This window comes from Perna viridis, chromosome 2 (genome assembly GCF_037379345.1).
Source record: "Perna viridis isolate PV_CMFRI_1.1 ecotype Kerala chromosome 2, ASM3737934v1, whole genome shotgun sequence".
Taxonomy (NCBI): Eukaryota; Metazoa; Mollusca; class Bivalvia; order Mytilida; family Mytilidae; genus Perna; species Perna viridis.
The window spans coordinates 42026256-42051829 of NC_142446.1; the positions used below are offsets into that span (position 1 = coordinate 42026256).

At 33.5% G+C, this 25574-nt stretch overlaps 2 protein-coding genes across 3 annotated transcripts; one reads left to right on the forward strand and one right to left on the reverse strand.

The window, feature by feature from the left end:
• The first annotated feature begins 99 nt into the window (after window positions 1–99).
• Window positions 100–6374, forward strand: LOC148625135 (monocarboxylate transporter 13-like). 2 transcript variants are annotated; one of them, XM_088568443.1, is made up of 6 exons: window positions 100–386; window positions 695–838; window positions 2364–2606; window positions 3286–3669; window positions 4578–4703; window positions 5061–6369. In XM_088568443.1, the coding sequence occupies exons 1-6, from the start codon at window positions 134–136 to the stop codon at window positions 5300–5302; spliced, it is 1392 nt and encodes a 463-aa protein (XP_088424569.1). In that variant the 5' UTR covers window positions 100–133; the 3' UTR covers window positions 5303–6369. The 2 variants fall into 2 exon arrangements, with proteins under 2 accessions (XP_088424569.1, XP_088424570.1); XM_088568444.1 differs by lacking the exon at window positions 695–838 and having other exon boundaries at window positions 5061–6374.
• Window positions 6375–10122: 3748 nt separating this feature from the next.
• On the reverse strand, window positions 10123–24128 carry LOC148625136 (monocarboxylate transporter 12-like). Its single transcript, XM_088568445.1, has 6 exons — window positions 23828–24128; window positions 21917–22060; window positions 15417–15659; window positions 14674–15051; window positions 13569–13694; window positions 10123–11773 (listed from the first exon to the last, which is right to left on the reverse strand). Exons 1-6 carry the CDS (start codon window positions 24078–24080, stop codon window positions 11532–11534), a joined length of 1386 nt encoding a protein of 461 aa, XP_088424571.1. The 5' UTR covers window positions 24081–24128; the 3' UTR covers window positions 10123–11531.
• Window positions 24129–25574: the final 1446 nt, after the last annotated feature.

The window sequence follows — 25574 nt, forward strand, 5'->3', positions numbered from 1 at the left end:
AAACATATCGAAACTGGTTATAACTGCTTTCCGAATTTGCATTTTATTTTTTGATATAAAAGGTTAATCAAACTATCGTCGATTCCAGCTCAAGTTTTTATTACCCTTACTGGTTATTTTACTTCAATTCAAAATGACTTGGACGAAGCCAACACAGACAAAACTGAACCATGACAAACCGAAAAAGGACAAGAAAGTTCAATTCACCAAAGACAAAGGTTGGGCATGGGTAGTTGCTATATGTTGTTGCTTTGGTGTATCTCTATCTGTATCTATTGTCTGCTCAGTGGGTATATTGTACACAGCTATGATAGACGAGCTGCAATTTGATTTCATGTCAGTCACAATCATAGGATCAACACATACTGCGTTGTCTACGGCTGGAGGTATGTACATTGCGAGGTGCAACCCTGTTTAAATCTATCACGTGTACCTGTTTAATAGATCTGTTGCCATACACTTTAAAAATTCTTCACACCAGAAGTCTAAATGTAGGTGGGGGTTACATTTGCGTTACATGGACTTTGCCTCTTGAATTATATAGGGATACTTTTTTGTATATGCACCTATTAAAATATTTTTGATTTATGTAAAAACTTCGGAATTTCATTAAAATTCCGAAAATTAAACGTATACGAGGCGATGTCATATTCTTTTGTGTGTATGGTCGCAATAATTTAATATTTTTTGACAGCTGTATTTGCTGTACCTTTTGTGGAACGATTTGGTATTCGGCCTGTGATCTTAACAAGTGGAATTATCATGTCTTCCGGCTGCCTCCTAGCTGCATTTGTAACATCGTATTCGTTGTTATTATTCTGTTTAGGTGTTATCCCAGGTGAGATCTTTACTATCAATTATGACAGCCTCAAAAACATAAATAACCAATCACCCCCCCCCCCTCCGAAAAAAAAAGTTATGGAACATATAAGTCTATTAATCATTGCAGTTGTCGAAATATGATTCAGATACAAGTTATAGCTACCGTCAAAATTTCGTCACGACATACTATAAAAAATTACTGTACCGTTATGTTAAACCGGTACCAAAACAAATGTTCATGTAGACGAATTTATAACGAACGTTTTCTACCAAAAACTTGATTAATGCTTACCTGGGATTGTATAAAGACTATATTAGTATTATTTTAAAAGGATTAAAACATGCGTCTAAAGGTGAATTAACATGATAAAGGTAATTGCAACTTACAAACAGGATATAAGATCTTGAGGTTATCACTCTGCACAACCTCCCTAAGGAAGCTAACCTTACAAGGTCATCGCTATGCACAATCTCTCTGAGGACGCTTACCCTACCGGTGCACCTGGTCCATGCTCCCAGTTTTTAGTGTCCGAATTGCCCATTTGCTTTTGTTGCTTTGTGTGTATGGTTTTAGTTACTTTGTGTTCTTTGTTGTGTATGTCTATTTTCCATGTCTGGTCTTTGTCACTCGATTGCATTGTTTTGATTACCGCTATAACCTTGGTTCCCTTGATTATCCTCTCTAAGATTTCCAGGACTGTCAGACAGGCTAATAATTTCATGTATCAAATTATTCAAATACAGATAACATAAAAATAGCAGCAAGAACTTGGATACCGACCTATAGTATTTGCATGTCGCTCTTATCTTATCTGTATGTAATTACTGTAAATTCAGATATTATTGTGATGTTTAGCTATTGCGAACAACGCGAATAAATCAAATTGCAATAAGAAATAAATAAAAAGAAATGTTATTTATTTTTTATATAACTGATGCGTAATTTAAAATCGCTTAATTGATCAAAATGACAAATCGCAATAGTTGATACACGCAACAATTTCCTAATTTACAGTTTTTCGTGAAGTCTAACGTGTAAATTTCTCATGTTAGGCCTAAAAGACCCTCAGCTTTGGTTGTCTAGACTTCCACCGTGTTCAACACGCCAAAATTACCCCAAATTTAATTTTGGTAAAGTGACCAGTTTAACATATACGGCGATTAAATGTGAATATTTGACCTTCAAAATGTATGGTGTTAGAGCTTACAAAGATATGAAGGCAAGTAAATTGAATAATTGAAACTATAATTGTCAAAGAGAACACTAGTTCATTAAACGAAGGTAGTTAAACATAGCAGAAAAAAACATAAATTTACTATGCACTTCAATGTTTTAAATTTCTGAAAAATTGTTCACGCGGAACCTTATCTTATCACGTCTAATGGTGTCAACATTTTATTCTTAACGTTTTCCGTTTTCAAAGTACGGAGATTTTATTTCAGAATATTAACATATATGAAATGCTTGTACAGATAAAAAATATCAAATGAATTTTATGTTGATGATATAATTTGACAATCATATTCGTTTTCATTTTTAGGATGTGCTTCTGCGTTTGCATTCATTGCCTTTTTTATCGGTTGTGACCACTATTTTGAAGAAAAGAAAGCTATAGCATTGACAATTGTCAGTTGCGGTTACTCTCTGTCAGTGGTAATTTTCCCACAGTTCATTAAGTTGACTATCGATAGTTACGGATTCCATGGATCTCTTATAATGTTGTCTGGCATTATCTTAAATATCTGCGCTTGTGGAGCTGTTATATTGCCCATTAAGGAAAACGGTAAGATATCACATTTTTCAGCAGTCCTTTATCAGGGCAACCAATCTTGATCTTTATTCAAAGAAAGTACACATCTTGGAGATTTGTTGTCAGTGATGTTAACTCATTTTAATTCATAAATACAAATACTCAGATGAGTAACTAGATTACTTGTGTTACTTGTCAACATACCTACACCAAATCTACTACCTACAAAATGTTACCCACTCGCCCCTCTCAAGAAAAATATTCCTATAAATTGTATCCCTTGTTTTAACTATAGACAACTATGTTAATAATCCATGCTTCATTTCGTGATACTTCTATTCATTAGGGGGCTGTATTATAAGATCTTTGTCCTTTAATTTTTGCGGAAAAAAACTTTACACTTTAACTGGACAGAATGGTGTCTTACTTAATTCATAATTTGTACATACGGAGTTGCACATCATCGCCTACATCACCTGTTTTGAATTTTGTCTGTATCAAACTTGATCATAAATATCTTAGTCTCAGTTTTTTCAACTTCCTCTAGACGGATTTCTTCATGTAAAATACAACTGTTGGCATGATGGGTATACTTTCTTATTTAAATTCTACAGGGACCTTCCATTAACTATAATGACAAAAGAATATATGATACGATTTGGAGATGTTTTAGCACAAAATTTACGAAATTACTTATATTTTATTCTCACAGGTCGATCTACTGACGGAACAGCCTCTGCATCCACCTCACAGCGTGTAGATTTTAAGTTTTTGACAAAACCTGGTTACATAGTATACCTTATTTCTAATGTTTTGCTGATGTCAGGACTATTCCTGCCGTTAATCTTCCTTCCAGAAACTATTCAGGCAAAGGGACTTTCTTCTGGTGTTGTAAATCTTGTATTCCTTATAAATGGAATATGTCAGATTGTAGGGCGTCTTTTTTCGGGTTTCTGTTCAAGCAGGAAACCTCTGTACGCGACATTTATTTGGAGTATGTATTTGATTATCACTGGAATATCACTGGTTATGGTGCCATTTTGCACACAACTGGGGCATTTCCTGGCTTTTAGTCTAATAAGCGGGTTTTTGATGGGTAAGTATATATTTAAAGTTATATGGTATATGTATGTTAAACTTCATAAACAATTTGATCAAATTCATATATGAATGGTTCCAACTAGCTTTTGTTTTAATACTATCATCATATTAATATTGATAATTCATTTTCAGCTAAAGATAATCGACGTTTCACGAAATTGCTCATACAATGACAATGCACGGGCTCTTTCACCAGTTCGATCGATTCTTAAATATAAATCGCATATGTTTCCGAAAGAATATGTTGTAAACCAGAGTAAAAACGATTTTGATCTGAAACAGTAATCAAGGGAACCAAGATTGGAGCGGTAATCAAAAGATCATATTCCAAGAATAAAGACTAAAGATGGAAAATATGCACACGCAGCAAAGAACATGAACTAACCAAAATACACTTACAAAGAAACAAAAGTAAATGCTACATGTTGCTAAATGTTACATGCTGGAGTTGTCAGGCTATAATACGGAAAACCAGACCGAAAACCATAGTGGTACACCGTGTTGGGAAAGATGCCACGTTCCTCTTTAAAGAACCCTACTGTGGTATTCTCCGGGATTAGAAACCATAGGGCTCCGCCACAGGAAGCTAAATTGCCCGACTCTACCCACCTCTCCCTATTTCCAGTGGCAATCAAAATTTGTCGACCCCATTGTCCTTGTGTCCCATCTCTTTTTCATTTCATCATCATTTCATGTTCATTTTATCATCAATTTCAGTTCATCGTCTGAATGTAGCTAAAATATTGCTGCTCGGACGTTAAACCCCAACAAACAAACAAACAATATGTACATTCAAATATACAGCCAATATTTTGACAGGCCACTGAAAGCGAAGTTGCAGTTCACCCCACATAAAAATACATTTAATTATGCATATTTTCAAACTGTGTTTGTATTGAGTAGGGGGCGCTCTCGTGGGTATGAATCTGGCATTGAGAAATTTGGTTGACGATAGGTACTTTGGAAGAGCATTTAGCATTACCTTGTTAGCTGGTGGGATTGGAGGTTTGTTTGGAAGTCCATTAGCCGGTAAGTTAAGATAACTGATTAGAATATCCTTTTCGGTTCTTCATACATTTTCACAACTACAGATTGAATGTATTACGAACTGGTGTTTCAATGTTGTATTACATCAGAAAACTGTATTAACATTTCCTATCGGAAACAAAACAAAACAGCAAGTTTTGAAAACACACACACACACACACACACACACCAAAATGAAATGAGACACCCCAACAAAAAAGAAAACATTGTATTTTTTTTCAAATCGAGTATAGATAGTTTTCATAAATGTTATCAAATATTAGTAATTACAATAATAATTTTAAAAAATAACATTTTTTAACAATTCCTAACTGCAACCTGTGTTTTTTTAATTTTCAGCCTCTATTCAAAAAATGACAAGTGATGCTACCACTCCTTACTACTTTGGTTGTATGGCGTTTGTCTTAGGTGGGCTTATTCTTTTGCCGTTTTCAAAGGCAACCGTAAAAATACCGACTGAGGTTGTTCTTGATGTGGAACAAAACTGTTACAAATTGTATCATATATCAGTAGAATCAGTAGGAGAAAATAACATTTTATACGAACGGGCTTTGGGAACACACGAAATTCCAATTACTTGAGAAGTATCAATGAAAAACACTACGTGAATTAAACATGTTTAACGAGCTTTGAGTCATTCTACGCATGGACTTTTTGTCATCTGACAAGTGTATTTACTAATGTTTATCTTTTCCCAGCTTGATCGGCTGTTGTGATGATATGCAGGAGATTAATATCTCAATTCATAGAAAACATTGGATGGAGACAGCATTTTGTCTTTAATTCAGACTTCTTGATAATAACACAAACATTTCAGAAGAATATTTTCTTTCGCTATAATATATCATACTGATACTACTACATTGTTTGTGTAACTTTTTTTGTAGCATTACATTGCTTCATCATACCACCCCATTAGAAACGTGTGCATCATCTGCACAAAAGAGTAATCAAGGGAACCAGGATTCTAGCGTAAACATAAAATAACCAAAATAATACATACAAAGTAAAAAAAAAGTAAATGAGTAACTCGGACTCCTGTTTAAAATTAAATCAATATATATCAATATGTGCTATCTAAATATCTGAGATCAACATATTTTATAGCGGTTGAAATGTAAATGTATTGCAGTGTATTGTTTGTTTTGAAAATAATGCTGTTAGTCGTTATATCACTGTAAAGCAAATGTTATGATGGTGCAGAAAATGACAATTTGACAATTCGATCTTTCGATCTTGGGGCCATAAGTTTGAACCCCATCTTATTTGGTAGATTGCAAAACGAACTTGCTGCATATGTTAATTTGGCTCAAGGTGACAAAATAAAGATTTGAGTACCATTCTGTGTAAGAATCAGGCAATGGGTGGCACATCATTTCCCAAAATTTTGTCATTTTTACCTTAAATATATTTAGTACATCTAGAAAACAACCAAAGTGCTATTTAAGTTTGTATTGAAGCATCTGTGACGTAGATATTTTTTGATTGCTTATATAGAGAAAGAGTTCGGAAAAATTTTCCCGCCATTTTTCCGTAATGCATTTCAACTAAATTTGACCTATCAATATCTTAAAAAGGCACATTTTACAAACACTTTGATGGTTATTTCTGGTGGTTATAGAGTACTATTAATTGGTAAATGCAATAAAATCACTGCCTTTTTTTCTTCATGTGCAACACCTTATATACATCTTGACCGATTCTTAGATAAAGAAGTACTTAAAATCTAAAGAAAAAGCAAATGAATAAATATCTCTTACTGAATGGTTAAAAAAGTAATCAAGGGAACCAAGATTCGAGCGGAAATATAAATATTACATACTAAGGATTATGACTACACAGGGGAAACCGACGCACACAACAAAGAACATGAAATAACCAAAATAATACAAACACAGTAACAAAAGTTAACGAGCAACTCGGACTTCTCTAAAAACTGGGAGCATGGACCAGGTGTACCGGTAGTATAAGCGTCCTTTGCTTTTTTACAAACACCCACTGAGTTGCTCATAAAAAGTCAAGTCCAGAGTAGACGAAAGAGAAAAGGATAACTATGACACGTTGAACAAATCAGTTTTCATGGCGCAGATGGATACATCGTGACGATCCACGATTTCATGATGACGGCCATAAAACTTCTGTATTGATGACTTTAATCTTGTAGCAGCATAATCTTGTTCCAGAAGCCTTGTTGTAAAAAGTCTAAAAGTATATCAACTAATTGTTCATTTGAATTAACAAGAATCGGTACATAACGAAAATTTTGTCCTGACTTGTAAAACACCAATGCACAATAAATTTGTGTAAATAAATTCCACTAACATTTCCACAAAATATTAAGAGACTTTCCATGTAGAAATCAAGCAGTTCCAATGAAAAGTATAGCACATTGACAATTTTATCCCACAATTTATTTTGTTTCGATGTACTGTTTATACTATATGTATGTGAATGTGTATAAAGATTTTTTTAAATCGACAATGGATGGCTCAGAAAATGATTTTAAAGTTCCCTAAGAAAGCAACCAAATTTTGCTCAAAATGAAAGAGATACCCCTTTGTAAAGGAATTTCAATGCTTTCTATATTATTAATTTCTCTTTAACCGTTGTTGTTAATCAAAAACTAACATTCAACTTTGAGAAAATTTGCATTTGCGATATGAAATGGATGAATATTTTTGGAAAACAAACTTTGTCTTCTGCCACCCACTGCCTAGTTTTTTTTTTCGTGGATGCCCTCTTTAATACTTATAAGTGACTACCTTTACAATACAAAATGTTTGACATAAACATGTATCAAGAGTGCCTTATATGTAATCTTCTTTATTGAAAAGTTGTTTAAAGCATTCTCATCCTTTTTATTTATTCAGGAAATTCTATACACCGTCAATGTTTCTGGTTTATTGCAAACATACAACAGTCTTTTGTCTTTGTTGAAGTGAACCGCTACTGGGTGCTCTAATCCATTACTATCGTTCAGCACTATTTTACTTTCTTTATCGTCATTTTTTATAAAGGCAAGATTGTTCGAATTTCGTCCAACAACAAAAACGTTCGAGTTATGGTCTGTTGATATTCCATCAGTAAGTTGGATGGAATTATCTTTGAAAACCCAGACCTCTTTCCCTGAGAATTCATTACAGTGTATAGAATCTTTTAGACTATCAGTGTAGTATATCCTATCATGCGATGTTGTAATATGGTAAACACCTTATACGTCAACTTAAACTATCTTTAAGACTGAACCTAAAATATCTATCACGACAATTCCTTTCCTAAATACTATTACATAGAGTTTGTTTCCTTAGTAAGATATTCCCAAGCAATTATGTCGAAATGCAATTGCCGTATTAACCAGGTTAGTTTCCAAGTTAAATATTTCAACTTTTTGGTCGGAGCCATAAGTTATACTATATGATTTTGGTCAATTACAGCTATATCGAAGACACCATTGTGTACGGGTACCTACGTATAAGTCGCCCATCGTATAATAGTAACCGTTTTGGCTCTGTAGTAATCAGCCACCAGTATCCTGTCGTCAGGTAACGCGACGCAACCTATAATTGATTCTTCTGTTAGAACTTGAAACGATTGATGTAGAATATTTTTTGATTCTCGAATATGTACCTGAGCTTTTGAGGATGCAAGTCTCTGTCGCAGTATCGAATTCTTGTCGAATTGAACGTTGTATTGTAGTCGATCTTGAGATGATGTTATTTCATGATCACATAATGTTATCGATGTCATATGAATAGTTTTACAACCTTGATATAACCCTATTTCACGAACAATACACCATTTGTTGGCCTCTGTTTTCGTTTTCCTAAATTCACATGGGCCACGCCACACATTGCAGTATTTTGTAACGCCATTGCTGGTATAATTAATCAAATATTAAAAAAAATGAAATATATTTTGATCCGATGGAGCAGTGTAGCGAATAGAGTCGTCACATTCTGAGACGTTGTATATCAATGTATTGTTTTCTAGGAATGTACTTATATTCGTGGTCTCAGAAACGACTAAAATGATTTTTGACGAAAGGTTTTGTTGGGGGGTTTTTGCCTTGTGACTCTATTTAATCAACTTTGGGGCAGTTTACGCTTCATTAATCTCAAGACTTTTGGGGCAGTTTACGCTTCACTAATCTCAAAACTTTTGGGGCAGTTTAAGCTTCAAAAATCTCAAAACTTTGAGGTAGATTCTGAACCTCCTCTCCCCGTTTGTTGTCCCAAATATGGTTACGCAAGCATTACTTGGTCAAATAGTAAAAAAGTTCCGCATCGATTCAAGTCAAAATATAACATTTTGATCCTTTATCACAACACTATCTTGTTAGGGATTATTTGAATTGAGGATTGTGGATCAATCGATGTCTTGTTGTCAAAACAGAGCCAACTAATCAGAGCGTTATAACTAATCACATCAAAACATCCATTTTTTACACATATATATGATGCTCATTTCAGCTGTATGAATGTGTTATATTAAAAAGATATGATCACAACCGTATATATCGCATAACCAATTATAATAAAATTAGTCAGCACAAAGACTGTCAAATCTGTCATAGTCTTCTATTCCAAAGTGGCTAAAACAACGTTTTAATTACTAGTAAAAGTAAAAACAAAATACAACGTACATATAATTTTGACAAGACTTTGATAATCAGGCATTAGATTAGATTAACATCAGTTTCACATTGCAAATAAACTTTTGTACGTGTTTCTGTTTTGAAACAAATTACGCAAGGATGCAACTGTAGCTAACAATTCTGAAAAGTAGCATTCTAGATCTATAATTACCTCATCATATTGGTAAAACTTAAACATTTGTACCAGTATACAAAAATGGTTAATGTACAAAAAATGTATATTTTAGCTGAAAAAAAATGCAAAAAGCTGACAGATTCTCTATTCCGTTAGAAGAGCCATAACTCTACCGGTGCACCTGGTCCATGCTCCCAGTTTTTAGTGGAGTCCGAGTTGCTCATTTACTTTTGTTACTTTGTATGTATGATTTTAGTTACTTTATGTTCTTTGTTGTGTATGTCTGTTTTCCATGTCTGTTCTTTGTCCCTGGATTACATTATTTTGATTACCGCTATAATCTTGGTTCCCTTGATTACTCCTTCTACCCAATGATGTGGTTTGTTAAATGTTTTATTCATTAAATTGAGGCAACAGGAAAAGAACATCTGTCTTTAACGTTTGGTTTATTAGATTGAAAAGCCGGAAGGACACCCTTATTCAGAAAAAAAGGCTAATAACAAAATTACCGAACCAATAACTCTAGCCACTCTTTCAGTTTAATACGTTGTGGACGATTTATTTTAGACGGCCTTTCAAGATATTGTCGGATTAGCTAGTATATAATGTTAAAAAGTCAAAAATTTTAATTGAATTAACTGGTGTAAAGCTTTCTAAATAAATAAATTATATCCAGAGACCGCTCGTCAACTCTTTTAATTTTTCTCTGTCCCTGTTGAGAGTCAATTACTAAAACTGAAAATAAATATAAGGAAGGGTACTTTGTTTATGTTGAGTATGTTATCTTATTCGCTTACAATCGGACAACACATACTAAAATAAATATTTTATTAAATAATTTATCATCGTCATATACTCATAGTCATCAAAAAACAATACAAACAAATAAAATAAAACAGGATTATTTACAGCAAGAAAAAAAACTATCCTAAAAGGGTTAGTTACAATTGTGAATTCCATACCGAAATACAATCGTTATAGATATAACAAATTATATTTTATATTCTTGCAGAAACAAGAAAATATACTATAAGTGTTTCAACGAACAACAATCCCAATCAATGAACGGCCCTTTCCATTGACTACAATATACCATATATATATATATATATATACAACGTCTCAGAATGTGACGACTCTATTCGCTACACTGATCCATCGGATCAAATTGATACAGGGAAGATAACGTAAACTTATAGAAGGGTCTGAAAAATTCCCAACGATGTTAGAACTGTCAAAATTGCAAAGCAAATTTTTGGTCGTTCCCTCCGCGGGACTCGAACTCGTACCGCTGTGACATCTATGGCAACACCGCCTGCACTAAGTCCATCGCCCTAGACCACTTGGCCACCTAGGCTATATAGAAATATAGCTTTCGCTGGCCGGGTCTTTCCTCCTCGTCGGATTAATCTAGGGCTTGAACTTAATACACGATGTATGGTAGTACGGAACAGGTCATCTAGGTGTTATTATGTAGGATAGAGGTTCAAATTAATGATGCATGTCACAACAAATCAATACAATACAACATTTCAGAATATGACGAATCTATTCGCTACACTGCTCCATCGGATATTTATATATAAACCATACAATTTTTATATAGACTAGCTGGCCGAGTGGTCTAGCTCGCTGGACTCAATGCAGGCCATAGATGTCACAGCGGTACGAGTTCGAGTCCCGCGGAGGGAACGACCAAAAATTTGTTTCGCAAATTTGACAGTTCTAACATCATTGGAAATTTTTCAGACCCATATATACTTATAAAAAATCGATGCGTCAGTAGTGTATAGGTATTTTACACACAGCCTGAACTTATATTTCATAATATGGTACTACCCATATAAAGCTTATGTCAAATTATCAAGTGGCTCTATCAAATGTCAAAAGAGAAAAAAAAACACCATTACTCATTAGTGTGACGGACTGAAACAGTAGTATAACCCCTCCATTGGAGGTAAAATTAAGGAAATAGTTGTAAAATAATATTCAATGGTCATGGTTTTCCGAAAAAAGTGTCTAATTTTTCATATCAACGGGCTCAAGTATAAGGTATTTCATGCATTCCAAAATCCCTTTCGTACACAATATTTGTTTGTTCCTTCGTTTCCATTGATAAGTGGTACAGTTTATAGTTATTTTTTTCTACATCCAGAACAATTTCAGTTTTCATCTGAACATTAACCCTCCAAAAGGGGGTTATTATCAGTCCACCAAATACAAGTGCTCCACAACCGAAAAAGAAAGGCGTAGAAGTGTCCCCGGTGATGTCCTGTAGGAAAGCTGAAATTGGATAAAAGGAACGATATGAGTTGTAAGTAGCATTCGCAATATCAGATGCAATTTGACCAAAAATAATTGAAAAATGTGTACCTTGTCTTTAACTTTTGTCATGACTTTTTTCTCGCTTGTTTTATGTTCATTGCATGTCAAGATGATAATTTTTGTCTACTTATTTATCAGATAATGAATCAGTTCTTCTTTAAGGCCGACACGCTATAAAGAGACATAAACTCGATTTTTTTTCGTTTTTACTTGTAAAAAATATGTCTCATTATGACAATGAAAGATCATTTAAATGATACGACCTTTCTTGTTATCGCTTTTTAGCACCAAGTGAAGTGAAAAATTAAAAAGATGATATAAATTTGAGAATGTTACTACAGTGACTATATATTACTTATACTTATAAAATTACCTGTCTTATAGCAGTTTGAATACCGATTTCACGATAGGTTTAGATATACTTCCAAGTGATGTAATCTGCTCTAGTTAAAAATTGTATCACCACCTTATCTATAACCACAGTAAACCTGTGCAATCTTTTGGACACTGTCTTTCAAGTTTGAATATATGTCAAATACGGTAATCTTGTGATAACTGAACATGCCATTAAACTTTATAGACAGTGTCCAAAATATTACACAGGTGTTCTGTGATAACAAAGAGGGTCTAATTTGCCTGACGTAGTCTGTATAGTTTCGCTTTTTACCCTTTGACATTAAGGACGCTCTTCTATGGAAATTCAAGTCACCTGATCGCAATTCTGTTTCCCGATTGGCCAAATACTGAAAACTTAGTGGCGTTCGAAAAAAAAAAAACTGTGACGAAAATTGAAATTACGTGCCATGTGCTATTTTCTTGAAGGAAATGTAGAAACTTCTAAGTGAAAAGAACAAAATTTTACTGCGTCGGCTACTTTTTTGTAAAGTCGCTCATATTGTTAGCGACTTCTTGCACTCGTAATTTCAGTACTTTATATTCGCATATGATTTGCATAATTATATATTTATACCCCACGTAATGCTGTAGATCTGTGCCGTATTTATCGCCATAGCGTCATAGTCCTAACTTCATAGGTGATAAAAATGTACCTCTTAAATATCATACACGTGCGTTCTACGTGTGTTTTTTGGTTGAATGAGAACAGGAAATTTATAAGACATGTTCGGTTTGCATTGATCATTACCCATTTCCGATTCAGTGACTGGGACTCGTTACAAGACTATTTAGGTAATATACATTAACAGGGCCCGATCTTAATTAATATTCATTGCCAGTTGTTTAAGCTGGTTCCTAATTTATTCCCTGGTTAATATCATAAGCGACACAAAAGATTGCTACAACGTACATCTATTAAAAAATATCATACACATGTCTATGTGCGTTTTTTTATGAGAAGTTTACTTGAAAAGACAAAATGATCGGTTAGCGTTGAATTTATGTAATATTACCCAGTTTCCGATTCAAACACAGCGACTCTTTAACCGATTATAGAGCATACCGCATTCGTGCTATTTCGGAGGTAGAAAGTAAGCAAGATCAGTGACAGGAAGTATTTGACGATTAGCGACTTTGAAGACTTCAGTCTTTGATTTAAAGATAATGCTTGTTATAATGTAGGGCAAATTCCTACCTAGAGAGCTATTTAAATCACTCAGAAGTCTATTTAACTTTGTATTGAAAATGGTACCACTCAATTTCATATTGGTATAAAGATCTTCTTCAACAATCAGTTATGGGTGCAAGGCCTTCAACATTGAGGTATGCTATTAAATATGGATTTGCCACCACTTACCAGCCACTGGGCTTCCGATAAGACAACCAAGTCCTTGGGCTAACAAAACAAAACTCATGGCTCTACCAAAATACTTATCCTCTACTAAATTTCTAACCGATAACACGGTTCCGACAAGTGTGCCTCCTAAAACAAGATGAAAACTTAATTTAAAAAATCGAATTTAGTATGTTACTGTGGTAACTGTACAATAAGGATTAAATAAGAGACTTCTACATCAAACGAGACGTTAACCAAACCAATATTAAATTTCAGTTTAAAATCTTTATGTACAAATTAACATGCACTCGTTGGCAGTTAATCAATACACAGTCGTCACATGAAACTTCGTATTTTAAGGGTTGCCAGTTTCTTCTGTGTCAGATAATTTCTTTGTTCTCCTATGTAATCATTACAGGGGTGTAACCGATGTACTTTGACGTGTAGGCATATTTCGACAGGATGTTTAGGGAACGTCTGAATGCCCATTACGAGTTTAATATTACGTATTGGATGGTCAAGGGGCAGAGCCCCCAGAAACCCTACCTTTGTATTATTTTGGTTTTCTGATATTTTAAAGTTGCTCTATGTACCTACAGACACTTTCTGCTTAGTTTTAATTTTGTGTTCGTCCTTTGGAATTCGTAAATAAATAGAAATAAAAGCGTTGTTTCCCATTTGTTTTGAATGAAGGCTTTAGATACAAATACTAGTATGACAAAGGCGTAGGATCTCGAAAATACTTTTACAGTCGAAGCCAAAGTTGGAATTATTGATTAACCATTTTATATTTATGGGGGACTTATATAAAATTGAATATCCTCAGAGGTTCTGCCTATTTTTTCTTTTGTGCAAAAATCCTTAACAATATATATTCAGACAATAAAAAACGCATGTCTTTTATTTTCACCTTTAGGAGTGTCTTGCCTTTAATTTAAGGAAAAATTGTATTTCTGTCATCCTAGACGCTCCCTGATCGTAAAAATCAAATGGTAGTTCCCTAACATCGTATTTACACTTCAAAACAATTTTTTTGAATTTCTGGTACTTTAACATTAGTACTGTAGAAATTGCATGAAACGTACTAGGTGCTACGCCATTGTATCTTGTTAGGATGTATACTAACCCATGAATATTCCACTGACACAGCTGAATAGAACGAAATGAATCATTTCAGTACAGAAAGGCACCATCAGGAACGACAACCCTGTACATATTACATATACAATCCATATAAAAACAAGGTATATTGGTCTCCGCCTCGAACAAAATCCTAAAAGCACACGCCCTAATATCTGACAGATTCCAATGACGACAAACACAACGTTCAAAACGCTCGACGACAGACCTTTTGATTGAATGGTTTCTGGTAGAAACCCAAAAGGTAAGTAGATACCTATCAGTACCATAACATTCGTGATAAGAACTATTATGAAGTTTAGTCTTTTAAGGAAGCTAAAGTCTGTAACTTGAGGTGATGTGGCAGAATGGTTTGGTGTTGATTCTAAAAAAAAATGAAATTGCAACATGATTTAGTATTTTACTTTACGGAAATATCGTACAAGATGAGGGTTTCTCAGATCGCTGAAGGAGTACAGTACTTATTTCATGTAATAAAATATTTTTTTTGCATCTCATACCGTTTGATAACCGTGCACTGAACTTCATAATTTATGTTTGAAAGTTAACGAATATTCATATCCATACTTTTCAAATATTGTAAACGTTCGAGCTTAAATTTATTATGGAAATGTTTCAAGCTTTTTAAATGTTTCAATAGAGAGAAATGCCGAATTTAAATTTGACAAATTCTCTATTTTATACACATGAAACTGAACTGGAAAATTCATCCAACATAAAATTCCTTACCTATTTGTCTAAAAGGCAGAATTAGGGCACCACAAACACATATGTTCAAAATTATCCCAGAAAAAATTATTAGAGATCCTCGATATCCGTAGCTGTCGATGATTAATGTTATGATTTGTGGGAAAATAACGAAAGATATAGAGTTGCCGCTGCTCACAATTGACATTCCAATTGCTTTCTTTTTGTCAAAGTAACCATTGGCACCGATGAAAAAAGTTATATATGCAAACGATGAGGCAAAACCTAAAATAAAAGATGACAAGTAGCGCTATAAAATCTTATATAAAGATGTAATATGTAGATAATTGAAACACAAACGACAAGTTCCTGTATGCTTCGTTGAATATTTTACATTTATTCTCCATCATCATTCATTACTTTTGTCGTCATTTGCAACCCAAAGTTTCATCTTTTTCGGATCAAAGTTTGTCATTAACATTTTATCGAAGTTTTAGATAAATGCATCTATTTACATGATTAAAGTTTGATTATATAAATCAATCAAATTGGTGTAATCACGCACATGTCTATTTAAATTCCGAAAAAACCGTTATGGATTGTCAATTCCATTAAAACTTCTTCATATCTATTAATAATAACTGAGTTCCATTCCATCAAAGTTCGCCAAAGACCATCAAAGTTTGCCAAAGACCATTAAAGTTCCCCAAAGACCATCAAAGTTTTTTTGTCAAAATTTCAACATGTTTACACAGTTGAAAAATTTTAAAGATACCTTGAGCAAAGGTCTTTGATTGTTCAAACTGGCCTTTGGAGGGGCAACTAATTTGGTAATAGATTTCATGTAACGGTGGTTGTGAATTATAAACCGGTTTTGATATATTTTGATAATTATACAAAATAACTATTGCACTTGTCTTGGTTGTGACAGTTTTTGCTATATCGGTTAACACAGTTCCTTACATATTTTTCAGTTATTTGTACAAAATTGTATAATTATCAATCCAATTCAATTCTTTATTTGCATAATCCAAACTACAGAGATGACATTATTTGTAAAGTAATATTAACGTACGAACATTATACAGTTATTAAATGGGTTGGATGCAATATACCAGAATATTTGTCCGGAGGTACTGAGAATGATCAAGTGTTCTATTGCAAGAGGCCAACGGCCGAGTGCAATAGAACACTTGATCATTCTCAGTACCAAACGACAAATGTTCTGGTCTATTGCATCCAACCCATTTAATAATTGTTTTATTACCTAATTTGTCTATGAGATATAATAAAGAATGGAAATGGGGAATATGTCAAAGAGACAACCATTTGACCAGGAATAGGAAATTGACCGCTCCATGTTTACGAATTGGCAGACGAGAGTCACATCTACGTTTATACACACGAGTTTTCTTGTGTGTAAATTCCAATTCAATGAAGCGCTTAAAAAAGTTCAACCAATCAAAAGGTTTAGATAAAGGTCGTTATGGGGTCAGTGCAATAGACTCCTCAAGGAGACTATTGCACCGTGCAATAGTACATCGACAGTGCAATAGATCGCCCTGTCCTGAATAAATTTTGAAAATAGAGAAAAACATGTGTATATTTAATAAACAAGATAAAGCCTTATAATTAGGTAATAATTACCAATATTTATTGTTTAACGTCCGAATATTAGCCTAAATATTATCAAAACTGTCAGTACAATACAAAATACAAAAGTGCACCAATACGGGATTTAGCTGTCAAATACGGTTTTTACCCGTCCAATACGAACAATATTGGCCTGATTAAAATAAATATAGGCAAATTTGACGTATTAGATTAGTTAGTCAATATATATTTATCTTCAAATTTCCACACTCCGTCATTATACTGACTGTTACCTGCCGTTTGCATGCGCGGCTACCGCATAAATTTAACTTTTAATATAAGTGATGGAAAATATTATATACAGTGAAATTTTTTTTTGCAATCAAAAGTGGTTTTGTTAGTTTTTTATTGCTTTTTTTTGTTTTTGTTTTTGTTTTTGTTTTTGTTTTTTGTTGTTTTTTTTGGTTTTTTTTAGAACTATGTACATGTCTTGCTGTTCAGAAAATTTGCGACAGAGCAGATGTGGTGATCTGCTGTTTAATATTGTCTACTGCATTATAAGAAACTGCAGATGTTGGTTGCATGTTCCACTGAATGAGGGTATATGGATAATATGAAAATTTATGACTTTCTTCGTATGAATAAGTTTATAATGGTAGGAATGTTTATTTCTGGTTCTATCGTCAGATGGTACAAGTAGATTTGTTGGGTATATTGCCAGTTGAAGGTGAATGATCTTATAAAATACTTCTGGTCTCGTCTGAATACGCCTAAGCTGTAATGTTGGCAGATGTTCTAACTTGTCTGCGACAAAACTGGTGTTATGCTATCTGTTGCAAGTGAACCGAGTTGCTCTGCGTTAGACCATCTCAATTTGGTTGATTTGTTTTTTATTATCTTGGCCCCAAACGCAGGCACTCTATTCAAGCTTGGGTCGTACTAATGACATGTATGCTCTTTCTTTTACTGTTTTCGACGGTACTTTGAGATTGAGTCTTAAGAAATTTAGTTGTCTGCTTGCATTTGATGTTATATTGTCTATATGTTTCTTCCATTTTAGGTGTATAATTATTCCCAGGTATTCAGTAGATGATTCTGTTTTCAGTTTATGCCTGTGAAGGATGTAATCATGGTCAACTGGTTTCTTTTTTATGAGGTTTTAATGATTGAACATTTGTCAGGGTGGAACGACATTAACCATTTTTTTCCCCATTTTGCTGCAGCGTTTAGATCTAGTTGAAGCTTACATGCATCTTCTGCATTCTTAATATTTTAGTAGATGATGCTAGTAGATGTCTGCAAATAGTCCTAATGTACTGTGTTGTAAGTATTCTGGGAAGTCATTTATATATATTAAGAATAATATAGGGCCAACCACAGTGTCCTGGAGTACTCCTGATGTTACTGCATTTTTTTCTGATTGTTCACTATTAAGCATAGCTGTTTGTGTGCGATTATGTAGGAAGTCACCTATCCATTTTAGAGTATTGTCTTCTATACCATAATGTTTAAGTTTATATGAAAGTCTTTTGTGAGGGACTTTGTCAAATGCTTTTGTCCTTTATGAATAGTTTCACTTCATTTATTTTGGTGCCTTATGGTATAGGATGTGCCCATCATTGAAGACCTGCATTTAGTGCTGCGGACGACTAACGATTTTTCTAACTTAATGGGCCTAAATGGTATACGGCTATATCATATGTCAATGGAAAGAGAAATCAATTTAATTTTTGAATATCATTCTTTTCTAACACTGAAAAGTGGAAAAGTTTTCTGCTATTTTGCATAAATTAGAGAAGGGGTCAAAAATCAATCGATCCCAATACACTTTAATAAGTGATTTAAGTGAAATCGTTCATTGTAGGTATCGGAAATGAAATAACATATAAAGATCACATGTATAGAATTACAAAAATGTGAAAAAGAACTTTTTCCGACAAAAGTTGATAATTTGATCACAGAACAAAAATGCCTCTAAAATTGGTTGCATTTTAGTGCATTTTCAATGATTATGAGATAATAAGACACCGTAGAATTTTACAATGATATCTAAATATTCTTTATTGAATAACAAATAAAATAAACACAACGTTCTCGATTCGATCTACAACATAGGCTTTGCAAAATGAATTTGAAATTGCAAATTTTTACATATTTAAGCTATTACTTAAGGTTTTAGATTCATTTTTGTACATACAAAAATCATACATATTCTTTTTGGTGCATTTGTCTTTATATGCTTGGACTTCAAATAAAACTTTAAAGATTTAACCATGAATCAGGGATTTTCAAACAAACAAAAAATGCGACTCGGGGGTTCATGATAAGGTAATATATTTGACAATACATCAACTGTGAACTTTAAACTTAGCATGGAAGCATGTGTAAACATGTATATTTATATTGTCACAATATTTATGTCTTATGATGTTTAATTATGCGCCAGACTAATGCTTGTAACGCAATATTCTCTGCAGTGGCGGATCCACACTATGAAAAGGAGGGTGCCAGCCGGGGGTCCTCAGAAAAGGGTGTGAGTGTTAGGATATTATTTACCATTTTTTGTCAATTTTACACATGAAAATGACAAATTTTCCAATAAAAAGGGGAGTGCCAATCCCATGCATCCTTTCTGGATCCGCCGCTGCTCTGAACGGATTAGCCCTGTGCAGGTCCTGGTGTTAAAAGAATAGGCCTGCAGCAGCGCTAAGCTTGTCGTAAAAGGCGACTAAATAGTGCTCAGAACCCTAGCCGGGGTATAGGGCGCTCTGCCTACAGAGCAACTGGGATGTGTGCCCCAGGTGGTGGAATGGGGTACCCCTGGCGTGTTACATGCTGGGGTTGTCAGGCTATAATACGAAAACCTGACCGCAAACCATCGTCATTTCATGTTCATGTAATCATCAATTTCATGTTCATTGTCTGAATATAGCTGAAATATTGCTGCTCGGACGTTAAACCCCAACAAACAAACAAACAAACTGAACGGATTATACTAAACGAGTTGATAAAAACAAACCAGATTCCTTGTAAAAATTCTAACGCAAAAAGAAGAAAGAAGTTCAGACGCAATAAAAACTTTTAAGATATTTTTACCTCTCAAAACGTTGTAGTAGCCGTATGAATAGAACACAATGGCAAGATAGTTGTTACAGAATGTAAGTTCAAATGAAACATCTTTGTCCAGGCCAGTGGCGGATCAAGAATATTAAAAAAAGAGAAGGGCTCTGATTAAGACGTTTAAAAACAGTGGATATAAGCTATCGTTTGGTATGTTTACTGACTATAAGTTGTTATAAACTTACTTTTTTGCGGCGTTAACATTCATATACAGAGCAGTTGTAGTAAGTGGCTTGTGCATTGAATTGTGCGTTACTTTTGTTGCCACATTTTTACAAGGTAGAAAAGTTGTTTTGAACATTTACAATGTCATAGTTTTAATTTTCGGGCAGTTAATCATGTCTGTTCGCTTCACGCAAAGAATGAATAAGTGAGCCACTTTATGGTTCACTCTAATTCTGATTTGTTATAATCTAAATACCAATATGAATAAAACTGAATATGGGATCACAACTGTATAAGCATTTTCGCTACCCTAGGGTTACGGTCTTGTCCCCTCCCTTCACGCAATGGGAGGAGCAGGACCGTAATCCTTGCCTAACGAAGATGCTGTAAAATCTAGGAATCGGAAATAAGCTACTCAAAACTTGGAAACTTTTCATCGGTCTATATGATAGCAAAGGCCGATTTTATTCGAAATAATCCATTTACAAAAAAAAATCTTTATAACGTTCTCTTTTTCACATTCACATACCAGATGACTTTTAAGCAATACCAGAGTATCCCTCTTCTTTTAAACCGGAAATATATCATTTGTATAAGGACAGATCGACCGGCGCTTAAGGAAAAACAGAGAAAAGGCGTTAAAATTAATATCTTACCAATGAACCTGGTCCAAATCCTCAGCCTCGCTTGCTAATTAATTCTTTAAATTTATATATGTTAATCTTCTGACTAGTTTTGTATTTTTGGTGCTTTTTCTTGACTATGAATATCATGTTCTTAATTCCAATTTCCTCAAAACGAACATATGTCAAACTTTTTTCTATCTGCTTAAAAAATACACTTAAAATATTTATCATGTAAAAAAAAATAAGTTATTTTGGATAATATTCATGCTTTTCTGGTGAACCAACAGTTCGGAAACAGAACAGGTTGTCCGGAAAATAATTTCGTATTTTACAATTTTAGTATGATTAGTAGTTAAAATATGTGAAAATTTGCAACTTCAAATGCATTTTATAAAGCTCATGTTGCAGATCAAATCGAGAACGTTGTGTTTATCGTATTTGTCATTCAGTAAAGAATATTTAGATATATATTGTAAGTTGCTACGATGTCTTATTATCTCTTAATCATTAAAAATGCACTAAAATGCAACAATTTTTAGGGGCAATTTTGTTCGCGATTAAATAGCCAACTTTTGTCGGAAAAAGTTCTTTTTTACGTTTTTGAAATTATATACATGTGACCTTTACATGGTACTTATTCCCTAATACCTACAATAAATGATTTCACTTAAATTACTCATCAAAGTGTATTGGGGTCGATTGATCTTTGACCCCTCCTCTAATTAATGCGAAATAGCAGAAAACTTTACCGTTTTTCATTTTGATAAGTACGATATTCAAAAACTACATTGATTTATCTTTCCATTTACATATGATATAGACGTATACCCTCTAGGCCCATTAAACTCGAAAACTAAAGCATTTTTGATACCTGTCCGCAGCACTAATAAGCTTAATTGTTCGTTTCTTGGCTATTGGTGGATTACTCCCTCATTGGCAATCATACTACATCTCCTGTTTAATATGTTTACACGGATAAGCTAACATTATTTAAACTATTACTGAAATACATTAAAACAATTAATATAGCATTCTCACCTGGTATTACACCAAGACACAGAATTAAAAGGAGGTAATTGGTGACAAAAGCAGATAAGATACACCCGGCAAACATTACAATCCCGCTAGCGAAAAGGACTGGTCGGACTCCAAACCTGTCAACCACAGGTACAGCAAAAACTGCTATAAAAACAAATATCAATGTTTAGGGTCGTTAATAAAAAGGCCAGGGGTTTGTAAATTATGGTCAGCTATTTAAGTTCAACAATAAAACAAGACGGGGAAAAATATATAACTAAAATACTGTCAGAAAGCACTCCTCACTCAAATGAAGTGAATTTACAATTCACTGAGTTTTTAGCAAAGATGATAATGAAAATGTGTCTTACAATGAACTACTGAAAAAATTAAGGTTTACTACGAAGCATACATTTTGAGTTTTACCCTGAAAATTCACAAATGTTTTGCTTTCGATCTTCTTTTTGCCAAAAAATACAAATATGTATTAAATGCAAATATCAACATTTTGTAATTATTGTATATCATGTGCAAAATTTCAGTTCAACACATATACAGTTTTTGCTCTAATAGAAACTCTTAAAAGATGAACAGATGAACGGACGGACAGGTATAACGACCAATAAATCGAGTGCATGAAGATGTGAACTGATCATATACAAGGATAACAAGAAAAGTGGTACAAGTTAAAATGGGAAACCAATTAAATGCGACCATTTTTGACATCTTTAATTCGTATGCCATTCTAGCTTATTGTGTGGTGGATATCAAATGGACACTATCATCTAATTAAGAAAAGATATTTATAAACTTACGGCAACATAATTGGTAAATAAATAGTATAATTTGTTTTACCATACGTAATGGTTTTATAGTTATAATACATGTAAACTGCATTGACCTATTTTTTTTTAATTTAAGATTAGGATCCACATATTTACCGTTTTAGTGTTCTCACTAGGTACTTATCACAGCATATTTATATCTCCACAGAAACTTTTTGTAGGTAAGCCATATCATGTGATTCGAATATAAACTCGAGCGTTAGCAACTTCATGTTAGACGAATATGTTAAAATGTTTTTATCTTAGGTTTTCATGCAAAATTTTCGTATCATTTTTTCTCTCAAACTACTACAAACCACTTGATATTTGGACAGAAGATTTATATAGGTATGTCATATCATAATCTACTACATGCAACATGACAACTGTGTTCACTTTAAAGAAATATCAAACGGATATTCCAATGTCTCTATTTACTGACAGAGGAATGTATTCATTTACTGACAGAACAATGTCTACATTTACTGACAGAGGAATAATAAGAAAAAAAGGTTCCACGGAAATCGTTAATAGCATATTATCATTTATCATTTTTTATTGCGTCTTATATTGCAGTACACAATGCTCACTCTATGCGAAGACAATAAAAAATTAGAACGTTTTATACATCAGTTCATAAAATGACGAATAATTAACTTTAAAACTAAGAAAACTGATCATTAATTAGTAACTTTATTTTATCTCTGTGAAACTCTCTTAATAAGATGTTATTAGTGAACATAAAAAAGGTAAATATTCTTAAAAAAAGACATTATCACATTGCATTCATTTATCTAAAAAAAATTTGGAAAACCTCAAAACTAAAGCATTCTGTATCGAGCTTAAAGGAACATATTACATGTATACCAACTAAGAAAACGTATAAGCACTTGAAAGAATCAGCCGAAAATCGCTAAATAAGAGTCATGCATGTCGAGATGGAATAATCTAACAACATTTAAAAAATGAACTCCTATAATGTACCAGTAATAACTACGACTTCATCGCCGCAAAAATGTTGAATCTAGAAATCTTGTTGGAAAAACTGTAAAAACTAAAGATTGAATCAGCGGTATGCTCTCCATTGTGTCTAATTATATTTACAAACCTCCAGCAGCAGCCAGAGCAGTGTGCGTCGATCCAATCACGGTAAGTGACGTGAAATCATATGGAAGCTCGTCTAACATAGCTGTATATAGTATACCCATTAAACTGATCAACGATGTTGCTATAGAAACACCAAAACAACTACAAAATGCCACTAGCCAAGCCCAACCACCATCTACTGTTGCTTTCTGTTTCTGGCTGTTTGTATCTTTGTCTTGGTTGTGTTTTGATAAATTTGGCTGTTTCCAATTCATGGTGCAAAAAGAAAAAAAGACTTTCGATAAAAACAATGCCTCACTATTTCGTGCTTCACATTTATGATGTATGTAAAATGCAAATTTAAAAAAGCGGTTATAACCAGTTTCGGTTATTTCCATGTTCCATTGCAAAGTCACACTTACAATGAAGACGTTCTTACTTTTTGACTCGCCGAGTTCAAAAGTGCCGAAATTCGTTCAAAAACAGTTACAGTACATTGAAGCGTTTAAAGGTGAGACAGGATATCACGACAATTCAATATGATCATTGTTATACTGCAATCTTAAGTCAAGAATAAAAAGAGAAATTAAGAAATTAAGAAATACAGGAAAAGTGCAAAGCATCAGAATAATAATATGATTTAAGGCTTTGCCTGTGGGGACGAAGCTATTTGTACTCGAATAATATTTAACTTTTTTTGATAATGCACCATACATGCTGTTTTATTTCGATCAACGTGAATATGCAAGACTATCTACCAAACATGACGTGCGTCAGCGTTAAAAAAAGGTTCAAACAATCACACCCCAGTAACTGCATACATCACTTCCGAACAGAGCCACCATCGACAAATATTTGGAGTCATTCATTTTTTGAAAGAAAGACGTCGTTGACGCTTCATCCCTACCAACATATAGAATGAAAATAATCAAACTTGCACCCACTGAATAAAGGGAATTGATCTGGTCTGGGTTCAATAAAAAATCTCAATTATTGAGAGTTTCCTCAGTTCTTCAATTTCATGTGATCTGTTTGGTCGAAATTGATCTGAGGAAGAATTTGAGGAAGGATTTGAGAAAAATCTACTAAATTGAAATTTTTTTCTATGAAACAATAAAATCTTTCATACGCCATATTTTTAAACATGTTCATGAAAACAATAGATGTACAGATGATTTGTTGCTTACTTTTTTTCCTCTATTTTCCTTAGTTCATTAATTGTGACATCTACCCATTCTCGCCGAAGGATGTTTACAAATACACATGAAAAAGCATCATAATGCAAAAGACTTTCAGTATTAATAAAATCATCAGTGCATTTGGGTAAAATTGCTTCTTCATTTTACTCACAAATACCGCTAATGAGGTCTACTACATTCAACTCAATAAAATGTTCACCTCCAGCAAAGACCGAAATATTGACCCTTGATAATGTAATCTTGTAAACAAATTTCTACAGCTAGACTCTCTGATTGTTATAGAGGTAAGACATGAGTTGTAACGTACGTAGCAAAATCATGACAAAGTGCAAGTTCTGAAATACTGTACGAACATGTGATGTTCTCTTTAACATTAGTCTGATAATGAATATGGTGTGCATATGTTAAAACCGGTTCAAATTTGTTTAAGCCAGATAATATTTTATGTAACTGTTTTCAATACATGATAATGAGTGTGATATTTACATGTATTACCATTTCAATGTTATATTGTATAATTTATTGCAATCGTACTTATATAACCGACACAGATAACAATCATTTGATTTT